General features: G+C 36.6%; 1 protein-coding gene across 2 annotated transcripts in view; it reads right to left on the reverse strand.

Moving 5' to 3' along the window:
- URI1 (URI1 prefoldin like chaperone) overlaps nt 1-20,644 on the reverse strand; it is a 69,752-nt gene extending 49,108 nt beyond the window's left edge. Inside the window, exon 1 of one of the 2 annotated variants that reach the window (XM_082676077.1) lies at nt 20,235-20,644. In XM_082676077.1, coding sequence (XP_082532203.1) covers nt 20,235-20,339 — 105 coding nt within the window. In that variant the 5' untranslated portion in view covers nt 20,340-20,644. Of the gene's footprint in view, nt 1-19,891; nt 19,928-20,234 lie in introns of those variants that run through there. The other variant, XM_082676078.1, reaches the window with a different exon arrangement.
- Nucleotides 20,645-22,347: the final 1,703 nt, after the last annotated feature.

Below are 22,347 nucleotides of genomic sequence, written 5' to 3' on the forward strand. Positions count from 1 at the left end.
TAGTAAATATTTTCCAAACTTTCATTTCTGTGGTTTGTAACTGATTAAGAAAGCTTCATAAGTAAGCTTGCTACGTAGAAATGAGAATATGCCCGTGAGGATCTCAAAGAAAACAAATAATTCATTAAAGATAACAGTAGAATGACGGGGAAAAAATATCCTTACAAGTGACAAAACAAATTGAAATGCCACCCTGCACCAATTACAGGAATAAATTTTTATTTTAAAGTAACACTGCCAACTATCAGTGAGACTATAGCAAAATTAATACTAAATCACTGCAAGTAGCTATGTAGCTTAACTCATTCCAGACTTCTACCTCCAAGTAGGGAGAAAAAGTTGATAACAAACCAATAATCTCTCTGAAAACTAGAAAAGCTAGATGAATATAAAATCATCTCTTAAAAGGCATCTAAGAATTGCCAAAGCAATGAGAACAAGAGGGACTAAAATTCAGGAGATAACTGGAGAAGTGAGTTGATCCTTTTTTCTTGGACAACTCTAGGCACAGGGAAGAGGCTGAGAACTATGTTTTTCCTGAGCAGAAATTTAAAGTAGTCTTGAGAAGGCTGTAATAACAAAATCAGAGACATGAGCGGTCTTAAGCATATGGTTGTTTTCTTCTTGTGATGTGCCAAATTCTGAAGCTGAAAAGGCCAAAAAGCTAAACTGAAAGTGTGAAAAGCAGAGCTCAGGGAACTGATGAAACAAAACTTCAGAAGCCTTTAAGAAATGTGGTGAACAAACTAGGTTTTCAGATGAAAGATAAGAAGGAATCAAAGGTGGCTGATACCTTACTAAAACAAAACCCACCCTGCACTCCATTCAGTACCTGCCTGGATTAAGGTATCCAACTCCTACTTTATCAACCTAGCAGAAAAAGGATGAAACTTCTCCAGAGAAAGATATCATCTTCAGGAGTATCTACAATTTTAAAGATACTAAAAAATTAATATTTAATTGTAAATACTTCAGGAGTATTTACATTTCTAACATTTAACTAAAACTAACCAAGTTACCAAGAAATAGGGCCATACGAACAAACATCAAGAAGAAGAAAAACAACACAAAACAAAACCAAATAAATATGCTATCTATATACTGGAGTTAATAAACTAAAACATTAAAATATAACTATTAACATGTTCAAGAAAATAGAAGAAATACATGAAAAGATGGCACATTTCACTAGAGATTATCTATACAAGAAAAGAATCAAAAGGATAATCTTTAACTGAAACGTCTAAAATGAGCTCAATAAACAGTGTTAACAGGAGATTAAACACAAAAGTCAGAATTTTGAACTGGATGACACATTGATAAAAAATACCATAAATAAAGCCCAGAGATTTAAAAAGAAAACATTGAAAATACAGAAAAGACCAGTAAGAGACATATGAAACACCGTATAACTGAAGATCCACAAAGAGAGGGAAGAGAGAATGTGGTAGAAGCGGTATCTGAACAGATCTTGACATGATTTCCTAAAAATGAGAGAAAGGTATTAACCAACAGATTTGAGAAGCTCTAAGAATCTCAAGCAAGAGACTTTTGTTTTTAAATTATATAAAGGCACAACATAGTTTCACTGATGAAAACCGAAGAAAAAATGTTATAATCGGCATGAGGGAGAAAGAGCAGGGAAGAGATACAGTACCTTCAAAGAAGCAACAAGAGTCAGAGCTCAAGCTAACTTCAACAAAAAAAATGACACAAACTGGAAAATAGTATAAAATCTTCAAGTGTTGGAAAAAAATAACTGAAAATCTATAATCATGTACAGAGCAAATAGATCCTCCAACGTGAAGGAAAAATAAAAACATTTTCACACAGAAACAGAATTCTGCACCAGCAGATTTTCACTGGAAGAAATACTACAGGTAATTATGTGATGTGACAGAAGTGTTAGCTAACAAGCTAAGGTGGTAATCACTGTGCAATATATAAATGTATCAAAACAACACACTGTATACCTGAAACTTACACAACAATATATGTTAATTATGTCTCAATAAAGCTGAAGGGAAAAAAGAACTACTGCAAGAAGTATTTGGAGCAATAGAAAAGCAGAAAGAAGTAAAGAGCAACTGTACAGGTAATTTTTTAAAAGGTACAGATAAATCAGTATTGATCACATAGAACATTTAAATACTGTATTGTAGTGTTAAACACAGAATTAAAATGCATGGAAGCAACAATGCAAGAAGTGGGATGAATGAATGCATGTTGCAATCTCTAGGAAAAATTTCCCCAATAAAAAAGGATAATAAAAAAAGCTTAGTAAAAGTATACAGTATATTTAGTGCTAACATATACATAAAATAGAGTACTAAGGTACCACGGTGAAAAAGAAAGTATCTTCAACAAGTTAACAGAGGGGAGAAAATACAAGAGAATGTGTCTGATTAAATCAAAGGAACGTGCCCAAAAAAGCAGAGAGAAAAAAGAACATAAAAGTGGGTCAAATAGACAATGAGAAACCACTTCACACCCATCAGGATAGCTATTAAAAAAAGAAAGAAAATAAGATATGTTGGCAAGGATGTGGAAAAACTGGAACCCTAGAACTCTTGTGCACTGTTGGTGGGAATGTAAAATGGAGCAGCCACTGTGGAAAATAGTATGGTGGTTCCTCAAAAATGAAACACAGAATTACCATATAATCCAGCAATTCCACTTCTGGGTATATACCCAAGGGAATTGAAAGCAAGGACTCAAACAGATATTCGTACGCTCATGTTCACAGCAGCATTATTCACAGTACCCAAAAAATGAAACCAACCCATGTCCACTGATGGATGAATGAATAACAAAATGTGCAATACACATACAATGGAATATTATTCAGCCTTTAAAAGAAATTCTGATATATGCTGTAATATGGATCAACCTTGAAGACATTATGTTAAGTGAAATAAGCCAGTACAAATGGACAAACACTGTATGATTCCACTTATATGAGATACTCAAGTAATCAAATTCATAGAGACAGATAATGGTAGTTACCAGGGGACAGGGGAAGGGATAATGGGGAGTTACTGTTTAATAGATAGTGTCAGTTTTGCAAGTTCTGGAGCTGGATAGTGGTGATGGCTGCACCACAATGTGCACCACGATGCCACTGAAATGTATACTTAAAATGATTTAAATGACAAATTTTGTTAAGCATATTCTACTACAATTTTTAAAATAAAAAGTCAAGTAGAAAGGTGATAAAAATGAAACTAAATATATCAGTAATTCTATTATACAGAAACTGACTGAATATCCTAGATAAAAGAAAAAGATATCCAGACTGGAAAAGATGTCCAGTTGTGTTTAAAACCACAACTATATGATGTTATAAGAAACACACTTTGTACACAAAGAAATTGAAAAGATGAGAAGATATATCATGGAAACAAGCCAAAGCAAAATACGCTGATGTAGCCATACGAATATTCAACAAAGGATACCTTAAGGCAAGAAATATCACTAAAGATAAAAATATTTCAGACTGATAAAAATGCCCACTGACCAGGAATTTATTAGAGTCCTAAATTTGCATGCACCAAATAGCATAATTTCAAATGCATAAGCAAAGGTTGAAAAAATAGAGAAAAAGATAAATCTACAACCATAGTGGAGATTCTAAATACCTACCTACTCAGTGTTTGGAAATTAAGGAACATGTTTCTAAGAAACTCCTGAGTCAATAAACAGATCTCAATAAAAACTAGAAAATATTTTAACTAATAATGAAAATAACATAATGTGTGTGGTACCTAAGGTAATTATCAGAGAAAATTTTAAAACTCAAAGAATATATATTCTAAAGAGAGAATAGTAAAAATCAATGACTTTTGCATCTCTAGGAGCTTTTATCTGAAAAAGCTAGAAAAAATTACAGCCAGTGGGAAATTATTAAAAGGAAGAAAAACGTAAAAGCAGAAAGCAACTTAACGTAAGAAAGCAACTTACAAAAGGAAAATCAATAGTCTAAAACTGGTCCGTTAAAAAGACTGATTAAGACTGATAAACCCCTAAGAAGATAAATCAAGAAGAAAAGACACATACAAATTGCAAATAACAGGAATTTTAAAAAAAGACATCACTACCAAAACTACAGATATTTCCAACTTTTAAAATATCCATACAAAGGGGCCTCCCTGGTGGCACAGTGGTTGAGAGTCCACCTGCCGATGCAGGGGACACGGGTTCATGCCCCGGTCCGGGAAGATCCCACATGCTGCGGAGCGGCTGGGCCCGTGAGCCATGGCCGCTGAGCCTGCGCGTCCAGAGCCTGTGTTCCGCAACGGGAGAGGCCGCAACTGGGAGAGGCCCACATACCGCAAAAAACCAAAAAAACAAAAAAAAAAATCCATACAAGGAAAATACAAGGCCTAGACAGCCTCACTGGAAAATTATTCCAAATATTTAAGTTACAATCAATACCAATAACATACAAAGTTTTTTATAAAATACACAAAAATGATAGTTGTTTTATGAGGTCAGCATGACCCTGGAACCAAAACCTAACGTGGACATTACAAGTAAAGAAAATTACAGACCAATATCTTTCATAGACACAGAAACAAAATACCTTAACAAAACAATATGAATTTAATCTGGCAATATATAAAAAGATAAACACCAACATAAGCAAGGGAGCTTTCTCCAATAATGTAATAGTGTTTCAGTATTTTTAAAAATCAAAGTAATTCACCTCATTACCATCTTAAAAAATAGAGAAAAAGCATTTGATAAAATTCAATATCCATTCATGTTAAAACTAGCAGACTAGGAATAGGAGAACATTTCTTATTTTCAGAGTATCTACCAAAAGTCTACAGCAAACATCATTTGTAACAGTGAAATATTTAAAGCTGTTCCCCTCATACGCAGAACTAGATAAGGAAGCCTACTATCACTACTTTTATTCAACACTATACTAAAGGTCCTATTTCATTCAATAAGGCAAATAAATAAAACTAAAGCCTAACAACCTGGAAAGAAGACAACTGCTATTATTCAGACAACGTGTCTGATTATACCTATAAACATACTATCAAAATATACAGATAAACAATTATGGAATTCAAGTAAATTTAACAGTCAGTATACAAAAATCAAGTATATGTCTATATACTAGCAAATTATGTCTATAAACTAGCAAAAGATGAACAGCAAATTACAAAATGCAATGAAAAATAACAAATACCTAGAGATGAATGTAAAAGACATGCAAGATTTATATACTTAAACTACTGAAGGACGTTACAGAGGAACTAAATAAAAAGATATACCATGTTCATGGATTGGTGTAAACATGTCAATGCTCCCCAAACTGATCTTTAGATTCAATGCACTACAAACAAAACCCTAGAAGGTTATTTTGTGAGTACTGCAGAGCTGATTTTTAAAATATTCATGAAAAAGCAGAAGGTCAAGTAAAAGTAATCTTCAAGAACAACAAAGCTAGAGAAATTTTACTATATCAAGTCCTAGTAAGAAAGTGTGGTACTGGTGCAACTACAGGCAAATAATCCAATGCAACAGAACAGAAGAGAAACAAAACTACAAATACATGACCACATAATCTATGAAAAAGACATACTCCATATGGAATTAGAGCTATGCCTTAGAAGCAAAGGCTACATGCTAGGAGTAAGAGCAAAACTGAAACAGACCAGCCCTAACAAAATCCAAAACCAACTCTCAACTGAGTTGTGTTGATCCACTAGTACTCTGGCTGCTTAAAGAAAATTTACCTCTCTTTGAAGGAAGGTAACATCATCAAGAGTCTACAATTTTTCACTACAATGTCTGGCATCCAATCAAAAATTACAAGGAAGTCTATGACAACAGGAGCAGCTGATGAGAAATCAAGAGAAAAAAATAAATAGAAACAGAGCTCCATTTAATTTACATACTGCAGTTATAAGACATACTTTTATGATTAATATATTCATGGAAACAGAGGGAAGGCTGAAGATGTCAAAACAGGCCTAGAATTCATTAAAGAAATGTCAAAACATAAATTCTTGGAATAAATACTGTAACTGAGATTAAGCATTTAGTAAAAGGATTTTACCAGTAGATTAGATACATAAGAACAGAATTAGTTAACAGGAATACAGGTCAGAAGAAGGTATGCAAAATGGCATACAGATCAAGAGGCAGCAAGAAAATACAGAAAAGAGAGTAAGATATATGAAACAATGAAAATGTCTAATATGTGTATCCAGAGTACCAAAAGTAGAGGAGACAATGACATAAAACCAGCATCTGCAGACTAGATAAGAATTTTCTAAACTGACAAGTCATCAAATTACAGATTTAATAAACTACATGTTCAAAGCAGGCTAAATACAAGGAAAACCAAGTCTAGACACATCATAATCAAATGCCTAAAAACCAAAGATGAAAAGTCCAAAAGCAGACAGAGGAGGAAATATATAAAAATTTTTCAGGGAGGGCTTCCCTGGTGGCACAGTGGTTGAGAGTCCGCCTGCTGATGCAGGGGACATGGGTTCATGCCCCAGTCCGGGAGGGTCCCACATGCTGCGGAGCGGCTGGGCCCGTGAGCCATGGACGCTGAGCCTGCGCGTCCGGAGCCTGTGCTCCGCAACAGGAGAGGCCACGGCAGTGAGAGGCCCGCGTACCGCAAAAAAAAAAAAAAGAAAAAAAAAGAAAAAAATTGTAGAAGTAAAATATATGACAATAGCACAAATTCATGAAATTAAGCCATCAAAAGATTATCTGACTAATTTCCTAAGTGGCAAAATTTCAGGAGATTTATGAATAATTTCCTACTAATTTAAGGTAGACTGTAATAAAAAAAAAGGGATATTGTAGTCTCTAGGATAATAACTAAAAGGAAAATAAAAACCATACAACTATAAAGCTGAGAGTTTAAAATAGAATACAAATATTTTACTAACACAAAAGGAGAAACAAAGGAATAAAAAAATGTGTGACAAGTGGAAAACGTGGTAAAATGAGTAGACAAACTCCAACTAAGTGACAGATGAGAAAATTTAAAGACCCTAAATAGAAATATAACATGTTCACAGATCAGAACTGCAAAAATAAAAACACAATCAGGTAACATCAGAATGTTAACAATTAAAGACTGACAATATCAAAAATCATAGTAACATTTAACTGAAAAATCTGAAATATTATTTTTTGAGTAAGAGCCTAATTAAGACAAGCTATTGGTGCCTTTAGATACAAGGTATGTATTACATAGAAAGAATTGACAGGGAATTCCCTGGTGGTCCAGTGGTTAGGACTCAGCACTATCACTGTGGTGGCCCGGGTTCAATGCTTGGGGAACTAAGATCCTGCAAGCCACACAGCGCCACCAAAAAATAAAATTAAATGAAAATTAAAGTAAAAAAGAAAGAAAGAAACAATTGACAAGATCTAGTAAATTAAAAGATGGATCAGGGAGGCTGAAAAGACTCTCTTGTTTGAATAATGTTGCCCAGAATCAGGATGAGTATGTACAGCATACACATTAGGGACAAAGATAATAAATTAACTTTAGTAAATGAGATTGAGCTTTTGTGGGCCATCCAAGTGAAGCTGCCCAACAGGCAACAGGTCTGGGAGAACAGAGTACATATAGGAGTATTTGAGGACATGCAGAGTGAGAAGAGATGACTGTCAGTGATGTAAAGTACAGGGATCACCAACATTTAAGCATTAGATGAAGACCCTAAGGAGACTAAGTAGGAATGGAAAAAGATAGAGCCATAAAAAAGTAGAGTCACAAAAGTTCCCATGGTACAGAGTTTCAACAGTTTACCAGGGAACAATAGAAGTTTCAAATAAAGCACAGAGGCCAAGTAAGGCCAGATCTGCGAAATGGTCCACTGAGTTTGGCAAGTGAAATACAATAAAAACTTGAGGTAGAGTAATTTCAATGAAAAGACAGAGGTAGCACCTAGTTTACAGTAGGTTGAAAAGCAAAGAATTAGAAAGAGAGAAATTATCACACTGCATTAAGTTTTCTGTTAACATGTTTCCATACAAATTTTAAGTCCCTTGAGGACAGAAAAGAAACCTTGTTTATCGCAGTATCTAGGACAGTGCCTGACACTTAACTCAGTTTTGTCTTTTTGTTCTTTGGGAAAAAGCACTCATTTTCAATAACTTTAATATTACTCGGTTCATAAAATCAGGAAATCAAAGGATAAGGAATAATGGCCAAATGCATACATTAAATGGGTTACTGTTTGCTATACTGTATTAGGATTTCTAGAACAAATGAACAAACGAAAGAAAGCAAGGAGGAAAGAAGTTTTTTTAAACAAACACATTTAGGGTACTGTCCCCCAAAACATGTCGTTATCTTAAGGCAGAGTAAATAAGTAGGGAGTACCCTGAAATGAACCTAGAAAGAGATGAGCCCAACAACACAAGGGTCTCAAATCACATTTTAATGACCCTGGATTTCACTCTTAAGTACAATGGGAAGCCACCAAAGGATTAGAAGCAGTAGAGAGAGGGACAAAACTATGTAATTCAATTTACATTGCCAGAAAAAGAGAGACAACTCTGGAAAAAAGGTAGAAGGGGAGCAAGAGTGGAACCACCAAGACCAGCCTCCAAGTAAAACATGGTAACTTGAAAATGGCTGTGGAGATGACAAGAAATAGCCAATTCAAGGAACTCAAAACACTGGTCTCTAGTTTTTGAACATCGAGTCCTCTTACCTCTTTTTATTTAATGCTGTAGGCTAAATTGAAAGTTAGAACCAATTCTTCAAAAAGGTAATTATATATGGCTTATAAAGCTAAACCAGTTTACTTTCTGACCACTAAACCACCTTGAGGACTTCACCTGAAGTCACTTCACAAATGAGAAACATACGCACAGAGTGATTCACTGCAACATTATTAGTACTATCAAAAAACTGAAAACCACCAAAATGCCCATTAATAAGATACCAGATGAATACCTGATAATATACTTGAGTACTATGCAACCACAAAATATGATGAGAAAGATCTCTGTGAACCAAAGACTCCCAGATGTATCATTTAATGAGAAAATCGAGGGGAAAATATTATATGCTACCTTTTGTATAAGAAGGTGGAGGGGAGATAAGACAGCATATTTCAGTATTTATTTTTCAAGAAATACAGGAAGGATAAACTAGAAATTAATGTAAAGATTACTGATAGGGGTAGGTAGGAGCAGGGACAGGAATGAATTACCTCACTATACCTTTTGATATAGTTGTGATTTTAAACAATGCAAATGTTTTACAGACCCAAAGTCAAACTGATAAAAAAGCAAACACTAAAATTCAATACAAATATCAAATCCAAAATATAACTGCACAGAAAAAAAATAATAATTCAAGTAACTTTTGAGATCATTACCTAACTGCATACCCCAAGGGGGTTAATTCTGCAAGAACAAATTGAACAGCAATGAAATCATGAACTTCACTCACAGGTTTGCTGTTGGCAGTGGTATCAATGTAGTAATTCTAAAACTATTTTGTGTATACTGTGGAATAAAGGAAACGAATAAATACAGATGTTGTTGAGAACAAGGTTTCATTACAGAAAAAGGGAGATTCAAATATAGATGGGGGTAGTTGAAGAAGAATTTTGTGGTAATGGATTTGAATGCAAAGTATCAGGATCCACTGAACCCAATTTTAGTTTTTAGTTTGTTTTTGAACAGTTCTAACTATTTGCAAAGGATTGATATTTCATGACTTCTATTCTCTGAGATAATGCAAAGAATAAAGAGAAAATTTACTTACTTAAAAAAAAGGCTAAAACTCATTCTATCTTGCAATTATATATGAGTACATTGAACCTTTTCATAAGCCTAAGACACATTATAGGATCCTACTGATTATATAATCCCTGCATCTTGTTTCATCACCCTAATAATGATTTCATGATTATTCATCAATTTCCCCAAACTATGCTTAAATAAAACTATATAACAAGTAATTGAGGAATCATGGAATCATCTAGAAGGAATATGCTATCAATAGTAAAAATCATTCTTCAGTTTTCTTACTGCATTGACCAAAGTACTGCATCATCTTTCAAAAAAGTGTAAAAGACTGAAGAAGACACCATCTTTGTAGTCTGATTTTAGCTTTCAAACACAATTGACAATTCAGAAATTTTCATTTTCTGTCCATAATGGGAAGGAGAAGAAAAGTGACAGAGAAAGACACTTCACAATTGTTAAACAAATTAAACTATGAATAAAAATAACAGCAGCTCTCTTCACCAGCACAGTCCAACAGAACTTTCTTTGATGATAGTAATCTTCAAAGTCAACACTGTCCAATGCAATAGCCAATGGCCATATGTGGCTATTGAGCACTTGAAATGTGGCTATTATGACTGAGAAACTTAACTTTTTTTAATTTTACTTAATTAGAATTTTAAACTTAATAGCCACACGTAGTTAGTGGCCACCATTTTGGATAGCACAACTAGATACAGATGATGGTGAAAATATTAATATAAATTAAATCTTAGATTATGAGTCTTCAGATGACAATTATCCTAGGTGAATTTTCTCAAAACTCAACAATCAATGAGTAATAAACAAAATTAACTCAAAGTTGATCAAAGACCTAAAAATAAGAGCTAAAACCATGAAACTCTCAGAAGAAAACCTAGGTGTAAATCTTCATGAACTTGGATTTGGCAATGGGTTCCTACATATGACACCAAAAGCAGGAGCAAAAAAAAGGAAAAAATAGATAAACTGGACTTCATCAAAATTTTAAAACTTGGGACTTCCCTGGTGGCGCAGTGGTTAAGAATCCGCCTGCCAATGCAGGAGACATAGGTTCAAGCCCTGGTCCAGGAAGATCCCACATGCCGCGGAGCAACTAAGCCCGTGCGCCACAACTACTGAGCCTACACTCTAGAGCCCGTGAGCCACAACGACTGAAGCCCATGCGCCTAGAACCCGTGCTCCACAACAAGAGAAGCCACCGCAATGAGAAGCCCACGCACCACAACGAACAGTAGCCCCCACTCACAACAACTAGAGAAAGCCCATGCACAGCAATGAAGACCCAACGCAGCCAAAAAGTAAAATAAAATAAAAATTTTTTTAAAATTTATAAACTTTTGTGCATGAAAGGACATTATCATTAAAGTGAAAAGATAGCATACAGTATGGGAGAAAATATTTGTAAATCATACATCTGAAAAGGGTTTAAATACCTAGAATAAATAAAGAACAACTACAACTCAACAACAAAAAGATGACCCAATTTAAAAATAAGCAAAGGACTTAAATAGACAAACTTAAATTGACATTTCTCCAAAGAAAATACAAAAATGGCCAATAAACACATGAAAAGGGACTTCCCTGGTGGTCCAGTGGGTAAGACTCCGTGCTCCCAATGCAGGGGTCCAGAGTTCAATCCCTGGTCAGGGAACTAGATCCCGTATGCATGCCACAACTAAAGATCCCACATGCCCCACAAAGATCCCACGTACTGCAACTAAGACCCAGCACAGCCCCCAAAAACAAAAACAAACAAAAAACACACACATGAAAAGATGCTCAACATCCTTTTTCATTAGAGAAATGCAAATCAAAATCACAATAGGTCAATGACATTAACACCTATTAGGATAGCTCTATTCCAAAAAAAAAAAAAGAAAAGTGTTGACAAGGACGTGGAGAAATTGGAAACCTCATACATTGCTGGTGGGAATGTAAAACTGTGCCAACGCTGTGGAAAACAGTTTGGCAGTTCCTCAAAAAGCTAAACACAGTATTACCTTATGACTCAGCAATTCCACTCCTGGGTATATATCCCAAAGAACTGAAAACAGGGACTGTAACAGATAACTCATACACCATCGTTCATAGCCACATTATTCCAAGAGTAAAAAAGTGGAAACAATCCATGTATTCATCAACATTTGAATGGATAAACAAAATGTGGTATATGCATACAATGGAATATTATTCAGCCATAAAAAGGAGTAAAGTTGTAATACATGCCACAACACAGATGAACCTTGAAAACATTAAGCCAGTCACGAAAGGACAAGTACTGTATGATTCTACATCTATGAAATATCTAGAATTGGCAAATTCACATAGAAAGAAAGTAGATTAGAGATTACCAGGGGCTCAAGGGAGGGGAGAATTGGGCACTAGGTCTCAGTTCCCCATCTGTGAAATCAGAAGTTGGACTAAAACACTGGTTAAGTTTAGTTTAGTTCCTTGGACCACTTCCCTGGCGGCTACTGAAAGTGGGTGCAAGGAACAGAAATACTCATCCCCCTCCCAGCCTCTCCACACATGCAACTTCTCCCTCAATAACGCAGAGTAATTTAGCTTTCATCTGTTTTACATATTGGGTTTTTGAATAAGGTTTTATTTTAATGAAGAAAGCTCTGTGCCTTAAAAAAAAAAAAAAGTTTGACTACCAGTAGTTTCTATGGTCTTTAAATCTAAATATTCTTAAGAGTTTGGTTAATTTAGCTAATTGATACAAGTTACCCTCACTCCATCCTGTTAAAAAAGAGTCTCAATAATTTGTTTCATTAGAAACAAAAAAAGATTTTTACCAGTATTATGTACCTATATTTTGACAAATAAGTGCTATATAAAAAAGTTGACCCAAAAAGTTTTAAAAAAAAGCAGTTAAAAGTAAATAGCTTTACAAATTATTGTAGAAATAATACCAAAGATGGTTAAAATTCTCATTGAGGAAAAACTAAAACATGTCCAAAGGTATAAAAGCTCTTCCCTTGCAAGAAACGGAAATAAAGCCTGAAGACCCAGTTTGGTTTTGCTGCTGAAAAATGTACAAAATAACTTAGAAAAACCAGTTGAGGTCAAACGTTGTGAGCCCACTACTTGTACCTGCCTACTCTTGATCTGGGGAAAACTGATAACCATAGAGCAAGGCAGATCTGATGGTAGGACAGCCAAGAGTTCTCCATCTGTGAGTCCATCCTAACCTTCAAGTAAAAGTGATGGTTCCATCACAGTGAATGTAATTAATCTCACTGAACTGTACACTTAAAACTGATTAAAACAGGGGCTTCCCTGGTGGCGCAGTGGTTCAGAGTCCGCCTGCCAATGCAGGGCACGGGTTCATGCTCCGGTCCAGGAAGATCCCACACACCACAGAGCGGCTGGGGCCATGAACCATGGACACTGAGCCTGCGCGTCCAGAGCCTGTGCTCCGCAACGGGAGAGGCCACAACAGTGAGGCTCGCGTACCGCAAAAAAAAAAAAAACTGATTAAAATAGTAATTTTTATTTTATACATATTTTATCATAATAAATAAAGATTGCTGGGAAAAAAGATCTCTAAATTCTATTTTTTTCCACTCCTACAAGTTTTTTGGCTTCTTGAGGACAGAGATTAGGGAGGAAAACCCTGAAGCACTGGAAATGAGTTTTGAAAGCAGGAATTATGTAAATGGTTTATGTTTGTACCTCCCTAAGTTCTAGAACAGACCATGCCAACCAGGAAAAGAACTACATATATTTGAATATAGCAGATGTTGAATAAAGGGGGACTGACTTGAAGGTGGAGAAAAAAAGAATCAATAAAGGAACAATATACTTCTAAGAACAAAAAAAAAAAGTAGGGTATTCTCACCCACTTAGTCATTCAACAAGAAAAACTTCATATGTAACAGTGTGCAACAAGAACTTGGACATTTTTCTAAAAAGACATGTGGCAATATTCTTAAATCTCTTATGATCTTTGTGCACCAAACTTTACTTAATACAAAGAAGACTGCTGTGTTTAAATTCTTATTAAAATAGCCAATAAAAATGGGTTTCACTATCCCTTATCCTTACTTCTGTACATTACTTGTAAAAATTACTTTAAAAAATAAAAATTAAAAAGATCCCTTGGACCTAGATGGTAAATGGTGATGACTATTTTTCCTGGTATACTGAAGGTTAATACATTTCTTAGCACTGTCCACTGAAAGGGCCTTGATGCAATAATATCCCAGTGGCAATGAGCACAACTTGGGCCCAGATCTAGGTTTCTCAGCATTTCTCATTAAAAAGAACCAGGGCTCTTTGAAGAAATAGTCAATTTCAGAACTAAGACAAGAAAGCTACAAGGTAAGCCTGGACATCCTGTGCCAAAAAAAAAAAAGGTAATGACCAAAGGATAATGAGAAATGCCAAAAGGATGCAGGAGTCAGCTTGAAGGGGCTCCCACTGGCCAAATTTAGGACAATTTGAGCATCAAAAGGAAAAATGAAAAATTATAACACACTGAATTAAAAAACAAATAAAAAGGGTCTACACTAATACTAAAAGGGGGGAAAGGGCTCCTCTTTACAGAAAAATGCCAGCTATAAACATAGGTGGTTAGAAACTACTAATTTGCAAATACCAATATAATAATTGATTCAGGCAAGGATCATCCATGGTAAAGGGCTGTTGGGGAACAGGATATTTACAATGTCTTCAAGTATTTAGTAAGTACTTTTAAAGTTCTTATTCCTTACACAAGGGAACACGTACCTAAGGTGAAGAGATATCGCAGGTACTACCTTAAACAAGTAACTAGCAACACCAATAATAGAATAAAGTAACACTGTATGTCTCCTGCTGTGATAAAATAGGAAGTCATTATCAACTATGTATTATTCTTGCCAAAAATGATTATTTAATTCTGTTTCTTCACGAGTACATTCATCAGACATCTCTAAATCGTGGGCATTCTATAAGTAAACTTGTAAACTCTTCAAAAATACCAATTTCATAAAGACAAAAGAATGTAGAGGGATTGTTTCAGATGAAAGGAAATTAAAGAGATAAGACGCTAAATGCAGCCTGTGATTGGATCTTGGATTGAAAAATGTTATAAAGAACACTTTTAGAAAAACTGAGGAAATCTGAATATGCTAAATAATATTATTGTGTGTCAATGTTCATTTCTTGGGTGAAAAAAAAAGATATGATTATGTAGAAGAATGACCTTGCTCCAAAATGATATGTGCTTAAGTATTAGGACATGATAATATCTGCAATTTACTTTCAAATCGTTCTACAAGGAAAAAAAGAAAAGAAAATACAGATAGAGAAAGAAAAGGCAAATGAGACAAAATACGATTGATGACCCAAACTATTCTTTAAACTTTTCTGTTGTTTTACAATTTTTGAAAATAAAAAGCTGCTACTTTAAAAAAAAGAAAGAAAGAAAGAAAGAAAAACTGCCTTAGGGCAGACTAAAAAGATCTAGACTCACTAATCTGGAGATGAAGGCAAGAATGATACAAGCTAAAAGATTTTAAAACCCAATCTGACAACATTAGGAGAACAAAATCAAACAGTTATGATCACAGCTTAGACCCCGTGCACCTTCTTCTCCCTTTCCCCATCAGTGTTTTGGAACTATTCTTGTCTTATACTCCAATCTGGAGAGGCCTAACACAATGAATATTGATTTTCTCCCCTTGAAATACTGTATTATAATGTTTACTAATAAAAGACTAAAACCAAAGTTGTTTCTTCTCATGGCACATGACTGGCATGATAATAATCACTAACAACAACCAAAACAAACTGTTTTAAAATAAAATATAACTCACAAGTTATGAGTTCTGAAAACCCATTTAGCTACAAAATGTATCTTTGGCTGTAAGCAAATATTCTTATGACTCTGCCTTTCTTAAAAATGATAAAAGAACTACATTAGAAAGATCAAATACACATTCTTCAATAAACTACTTATAACTACTCAATTTAGAAAAAGCATTTTATTTTACCAAAAAAAATGCAAATAGCCAATAAATACTTGAAAAGGTTATCAACCTCATTCATTAGTTATTATTAGAATGGCTAACAAATATGAAAAGGACAGACAGTACCAAGTGGTGATGAGGACGTGGAATAGCTGGAACTTTCACCACTGCTGATAGGAATGTAAACTGGCATAAGCACTTTGAAAAACAAGCATTATAAGTAAAATTGAAGACACAAATACTCCATAAGAAAGTTCGGGGCAAAAACTAGAAACAACCTAAACTGTTCACCTGAAAAATTAAAGAGAGTTAATGAAGACTCTAACATCAAATTTATAAATGTCTATCACAATGCCTGGCACACAAAAAAATTTATTCTATACAATGCAATCCCATCATTCCTCCCTTCATTCATGACAAATGGATTCTTGTCATTTAAGATTAGTATGATTCTCAAAACACATTTCAATGGTTTCTCACCTCACAAAAATAAAAACCAAAATCTTCAACAATGATCTAGTACAGCTCCTTACCTATCACAAACCATCTGTCATTTTAAATATGCCTATTCCACATCTTTACCACTAGAATGTGATCCCTGTGAAAACAAAGACTTTATTTTGTTCACTACTGCATCTTCAGCAGAAGAAGACATTAAGTAGGTACAATCTGGCAGGTAGCAGGTACTCAATAAATAACTGCTGAAAAATTATATGCTTGGATTCTGGGCTTGGAAAGAAGAACAATACCTGTGGTATGGAGTACACGACTGACAGTTTCCTAAGCTATGTGCAGTTTATCATAAGAAATATGCAAACCAAAGTTAAATTAGCTGTTCTGCTTTATAAAAATTTGAAATATTTACTCTTAATGCATTTAATTCCCCAGGTTCTATATCAAGAAAGTATAAGTTATTCCAAAATTCCAAATTACACGAGCCACTCAGTTATAATTATAATAAACTAAATAATAACATTATCCTCATGAATTCTCCAAAGTTACCATGATCCTGCAAATAAACCTAGGAAAACAATACTATATACCACTTTTTCACTATACTATATAGCAGAATCTCAATAATTCTGTTAAAGATAATAGTGTCTGGAGATATAAAACTCGGCTAGAAACATCACCTTAGCCAAGAAACCAGTATTTCAATAATGCAATTCAAAGACAGATCCAGATTTAACAAGTATGAGGAAACTTCCCTAGAACAGCCCAAGACACTCCACTGCAGCCCTAGGTTTAACTTTTACGGCATAGATCAGTCCAGAGAGGCTTCTAAGTAGATTCCATTTTTTCCACCAAATACTTTACTCCTATTGGCAAAAACAGATTTAGTTAAAAGAAAAGAGGGGGAAAAAAGGTGATCCAAGTTCCCTCTTGTCCCTGTATCTTTGGATAGAGAATTAACAATAAACAACATCTCCAGGGAAAAAAGAAAAGGAAACCACCTGGGGAACAGATATCTGAATAAATTGTACCTATCCGCTCTGGAATAAGAAACAAACCTGCCTAACTGGTGTTCAAACCAGCCAAGAGTAATCTGTCAGGAGCAGAAAATATTTAGCAATTAAAGATACAACATCCCATCTTTTATTAAAATTAATTAGGTTTTATCAATAGCCTTTCTTGAAAAAAAAAATCCCATTCAATTCACTCACTTTTAGGTAAAATAAAAAGTGAAATTGTATGCTTTTAAAACATTTAGTGGTGCATTTTCCTATATAAACTGTGTGAATATTTATATACATATAATCATGACTAACCACACCACATAGTGTTCTACAATTTTTAATGACTGCACAAAATCTCCTCACACCAACCCCCTTATGTTGAATTTTTAGCTTTTTCGTTATTATAAACAAACCTGCAGGGAACCTTTCTGTACATGTCATTTTGCTAGATTAAAAAAAAAAGAAATAAACAGAAGTTTTAACCAAAAAATCTTTTTTTGAAAATGTCAGCATTAATGCCAAAAATGAGAACAATATTCAAATATTTGATCCTGTCCATTTACTACATATTTTGTCATTTACTTAAGTTGTGGATCTTTCATGCCCCCCTCCTTTGTCTTTTTCCTTAGGTTACTAATTTTTTTTCCTTGTTATTCAGTGCTCCAAAGGATAAACAAGGAAAAAAACAGAGAGAGGGACCAAGATGAAACGTGTTACACTCCTTATCTGAACTAAAAAGAAAAAAATTGATGAGCAACATTTAAACCACTTTACCTAGCAGCCATTCTTAAGGTTCCCAGAGAAAATAATTCCCTGAACCTAAGGTATCCATTGCATATAAAGAATTCACTTCTCTCCTCTGCATCTAGAGCCTACTAGCTAGCTACCATCCTAGGGAAAACTGAAAAAATAGTCATTCAAATAATTTTCGTCAGGATTTAATTCTCTCTCAGAACCCTGGTAGGGAAAGGCAAGTCCTAAAACACATTTAATTAGACTTATATAAAGAAATATTAACTGCTATACTATAAAACTCCTATGACATTTTTTTCCTTTTCCTTCCAAGAATGTCCCAACACTTCCACTTATTAGAGTTCACTGTACTCCTACAGCTGCTGGGTTGGTTTTAAAGCTTAAAGTCCCTCACAAAAATCTGACTGATTTATTTATTTATTTATTTACTATTTACTAGATAAAGTTTTCCTATACTGAACTATAATTAAAGGATAGCTATCTAACCAGTTTATCTTGTGGCCTCAAGGGTCTCTCCTGTCCACTGAAGCAGATCCGTTAAAATACAGTCTAGTCCATTTACTGAGGGACTTTATCATGAACTGGGAATGATTTTACATACCCATGACAGACATACACACGCTTATTTTATGTGCCAAAATAACATTAACACAGCACAGAAAAGTAATTTGGTACTATACTCAATGTCTACTGAAAACTGTCATCCAGGTTCCCATAGGACTGTAACTGAGAAGGCAGTTTTCAAATGCAACTGGATACCATACCAGAAAGCTGTTCAGAGCACCCCCAAACCGTATCCTTTGTATTTCAGACACACTAACATCAGAATAAAACCAAGGATTTCTCTTTTTAACATGCCAAATAGGAGAAAACATATCAAGTCAGCAGTATGCAAACATCATACTATGAAGAAGGAGAGAGTTAATTCCTCTACAGAAAGAAAGACAATGGGAACACCATCTTCTGAGGGTCTGTTTCACATTTTCTAAAAGACTAAAAAATGTAAATAGTTTTCGCCAAAAATGAACAAATTGGTTTCATGAACGGCTGTCTTTTCTTCTTTCTTTATTCTTCTCGTAAAGAAAAAAAAAAAACAGTCTCACAATTTAAACGCACCGAACTTGAATTTTTAAACCCCCAACTTAAAGAAAGCCAAGTTTAAAACCCAACCATTGTATATGGTATTAGAAAAAAAAAAATGGCTCTCAGAAAGGGAAATCCAACGCACAAAATAATTTAGAACAACCAGAACAAAGTAGGAAAGGTTCCCACAATTCATCCTAACAGGTTATTTCCAAGCAAACCAGGATTTAAGTTCTATAAAAAGTTCCTTATCTAGCTAAACTGGGTATGTTTGTATACCTATGTAAGTAGTCGTTTTTATACAGAAATGCTCAATAGAAAAAGTTAGGAATTCCCAGTGTTTATAGTTTTTAAACAACTTCCTAACCTTTATAATCATGATACTCTCAATATGACACATTTTAAGTAAATGAAACGTTGCCTTTCAAACTAAGAATTTCAAAGATAGTGAGAAACAAATGATACAGAATCCAAAGGGAAAAAAATCTCAGATTAAACAATAACACTGTATTTCTTAGACTGGTATACTTGTTCATATACAATCCCATTAGGAAATACAAAACTTTCTTTCCTCTTCACTGGTAGATTAAAACTCATTTATATAATTGAAGTTAAAATGTAATAAAACAGCATTCTATCATGACAAATACTAAACCAAAGCTGAAACTGCACATGAAGCGTTAGCGTTACAAACCTAGTAAAACTTTTAAGTGCAATCAGATAAAGAGCAACAAAGAGTATACATTTTACCAACGATGAGGTAACAAGCTAAAAAAAAAAAAAATAAGGTGAACTATTCATTCACAGCCTGTCCTTCACTGAGAATATTCCCACGCACTGCTGTACGCATTAAGATTAAAAACTCACTTTCATACACAAGTTAAACAGATTATCGCATCTCTTTTCCCCAACCCTCCCCTCCCTTCGAAGGTCAAAGTGCTCCAGACAAGACAACGAAAGCACGTGACAAAAGTTTCCCCAACACGCTTTCCAGGCCTGGAGGCTATGCTCCTCCCCCGTTCCGGGTCCGGGGTGAGCTAGGTCGGGACCAAAGGGCTGCGGCCCACCGAGGGCAGGACGGGGTCGGCGGGGACGAGCGGGGGTCAGCCCCCAGGCCCGTGGAGGGGGAACGGGGCGCCGAGGACGCGCCTGGGCGAGGGCGCCTCCCGAGACCGCTGGCGGAAGCGCGGGACGGAGCGCGGCCTGTTACCTTTTCCTGCTCCTCGCGGAGCCGCGCCACCTCTGGGGCGCGCAGCGGCGCCGCGGCCGAAGCCGAGGCCGAGGCGTGGGGCCCGGGGTCGGGCGGGGCCTCCATGGCGGGGCGCCGGGGCCTCAGCGGGGCGAACGAGTCCTAAACAAGTGTTTATGAAGGCGGCGTGGCCGGCGGCTGCCCAGCGCCCGCGTGCTCGCCCTCATGCACTGCGCGCCCCGCGCTGAGGAGGCCGCGCCCCACTTCTCTGCTACCGCGGCGGCAGCTGCTCGCGTCCGGGCTGCCCGCGGCCACATCTCACACGCACATGCCGCCCGCCGCCGCCGGCGCCCCCGCCGCCGCGGGCTCGGAGCAACAGGCCGGCCGTTAAAGGCGAGAAGCCCCGATCCGGTGACTGGGCCGAGCCAGGCGTCCTGTGGCGGCCGCTCCTCCTCCGCACCTCCCCCGTAGGCCCCGCCCCTCGCCCCGCCCAGCGCGGCACGCTGGGAAGCGCACGCAGCCTCCGCCCTTCGTCACGCCCCCGGTGATCGCGTGGCGCAGGAGCGGCGCGGCAGCGGCTGTCTTATCTGGAGGCTAAGCTGACCTGTAGCCCTTTGGAAACTCATTCTAGGGAAGATCGATGGTCAGTTCACGGAGATGAGCCCTGTCTTAGCCTTGTGTCCCCCTAATGCCCCCAGTCGTTGAGCGCTGCATCTGGCGGTAGGAGCTTAATTCGTGCACTAGTGCTGGTTCATAAGCATATTTAATTTTAGCAAAGTCAACTCTTCCCTGTGCCTGTTTAATGAATTAAAATATGCGATTAAGTTTTGTTTGTGTGTTAATTACTGCACACACAATTTTTCCTTATAGAAAGGTATTGTGCTTTAATTAACATATTGCTATGTATGGGCTATTTAAGAGACTTTTCAAGGATAACGTTGCCCATACTTTTCCTCTTATTTCAAAACTCCTGTGACCTCTCTCTCCTACAGCCTCTGTACACAGTAGGCACCCAATTAATGCTTAATGAATGGAATTGGCCTTGCCCTAACAATCATCTCTGCTCCAATACCTAACAGTGAGTTGGGTCCTGGTTCTTCAACGTTGTGCAAATGGCAATGGGCTGGGAGGTAGCTGCAGTTCTGACCCTGGTGTGCCTGCTTGCTAGATTTCTCTTCCCTTCTGGCCAGCTCCCCAGTCCAGATACGCCCTTTTTACATTTGCTTCACAGAAAGAAGTGAGGAAAATTTGGGCAAATGGTAAATGTTAATTGCTCTCTTTTCCTCACTACATATCCAACCTCTGAAACAGGCAGTCTCTGACTGCTCTAGCACCACACCATCTGTGTATCCTCAACTACTTCAGTAGCTGCTTCTCTGGTCTCCCTGCTCTCACTTTCGCCCCCTGTAATGGACATTGGCAGCTGCCCACCCTATTTCCCCTCATTCAGATGTTCAAACCTAACCCACTTAGCTCTTGTGCCTGTGGGAAGCGACCCACCTGCGGCTCCAGTAGAAGGGTAAGTGCATTTATCTTCTAAGTAGTTGGTTCTATGTGCTGTCTACAAGAGACTCACTTTAGATTGAAAGACACAAAAGGGTTGAAAGTAAAAGGATGGTGCTGTGGGCTGAATTATCTCCCGCCTGAAATTACCATGTGGAAGTCCTAACACCCAGTACCTCAGAATGTGACTGTGCTTGGAGATAGGGCTTTAAATGTGATTAAGTTAAAATGAGGCCATTAGCGTGGGCCCTAATCCAATCTGGCTGGTATCTTTATAAGAAGAGGAAATTTGGAGACACAAAGAAAAGCCAGGGGCATACATGCACAGAGGGATAATCACATGAAGAGTCAGCAAGAGGGCCTCCAACTGCAAGCCAAGGAGAGAGGCCTCAGAGTTAGCCAACCCCTTCACACCTTGATCCTGGACTTCCATCCTCCAGAACTGTGAGAAAATTAATTTCTGCTGTTTAAGCCACCCAGTCTGTGGTATTTTGTTATGGTAGCCCTAGCAAATTAATACATCAATAACCTAACTGTATACTTTCAGGAACTAGAAAGAGAAAAACAAAACCCAAAGCTAGCAGAAGAAAGAACAAAGATTAGACTAGCAAGAAACAGAGAATAGTAAAAC

This window comes from Grampus griseus, assembly GCF_964374135.1.
Source record: "Grampus griseus genome assembly, chromosome: 19".
Taxonomy (NCBI): Eukaryota; Metazoa; Chordata; class Mammalia; order Artiodactyla; family Delphinidae; genus Grampus; species Grampus griseus.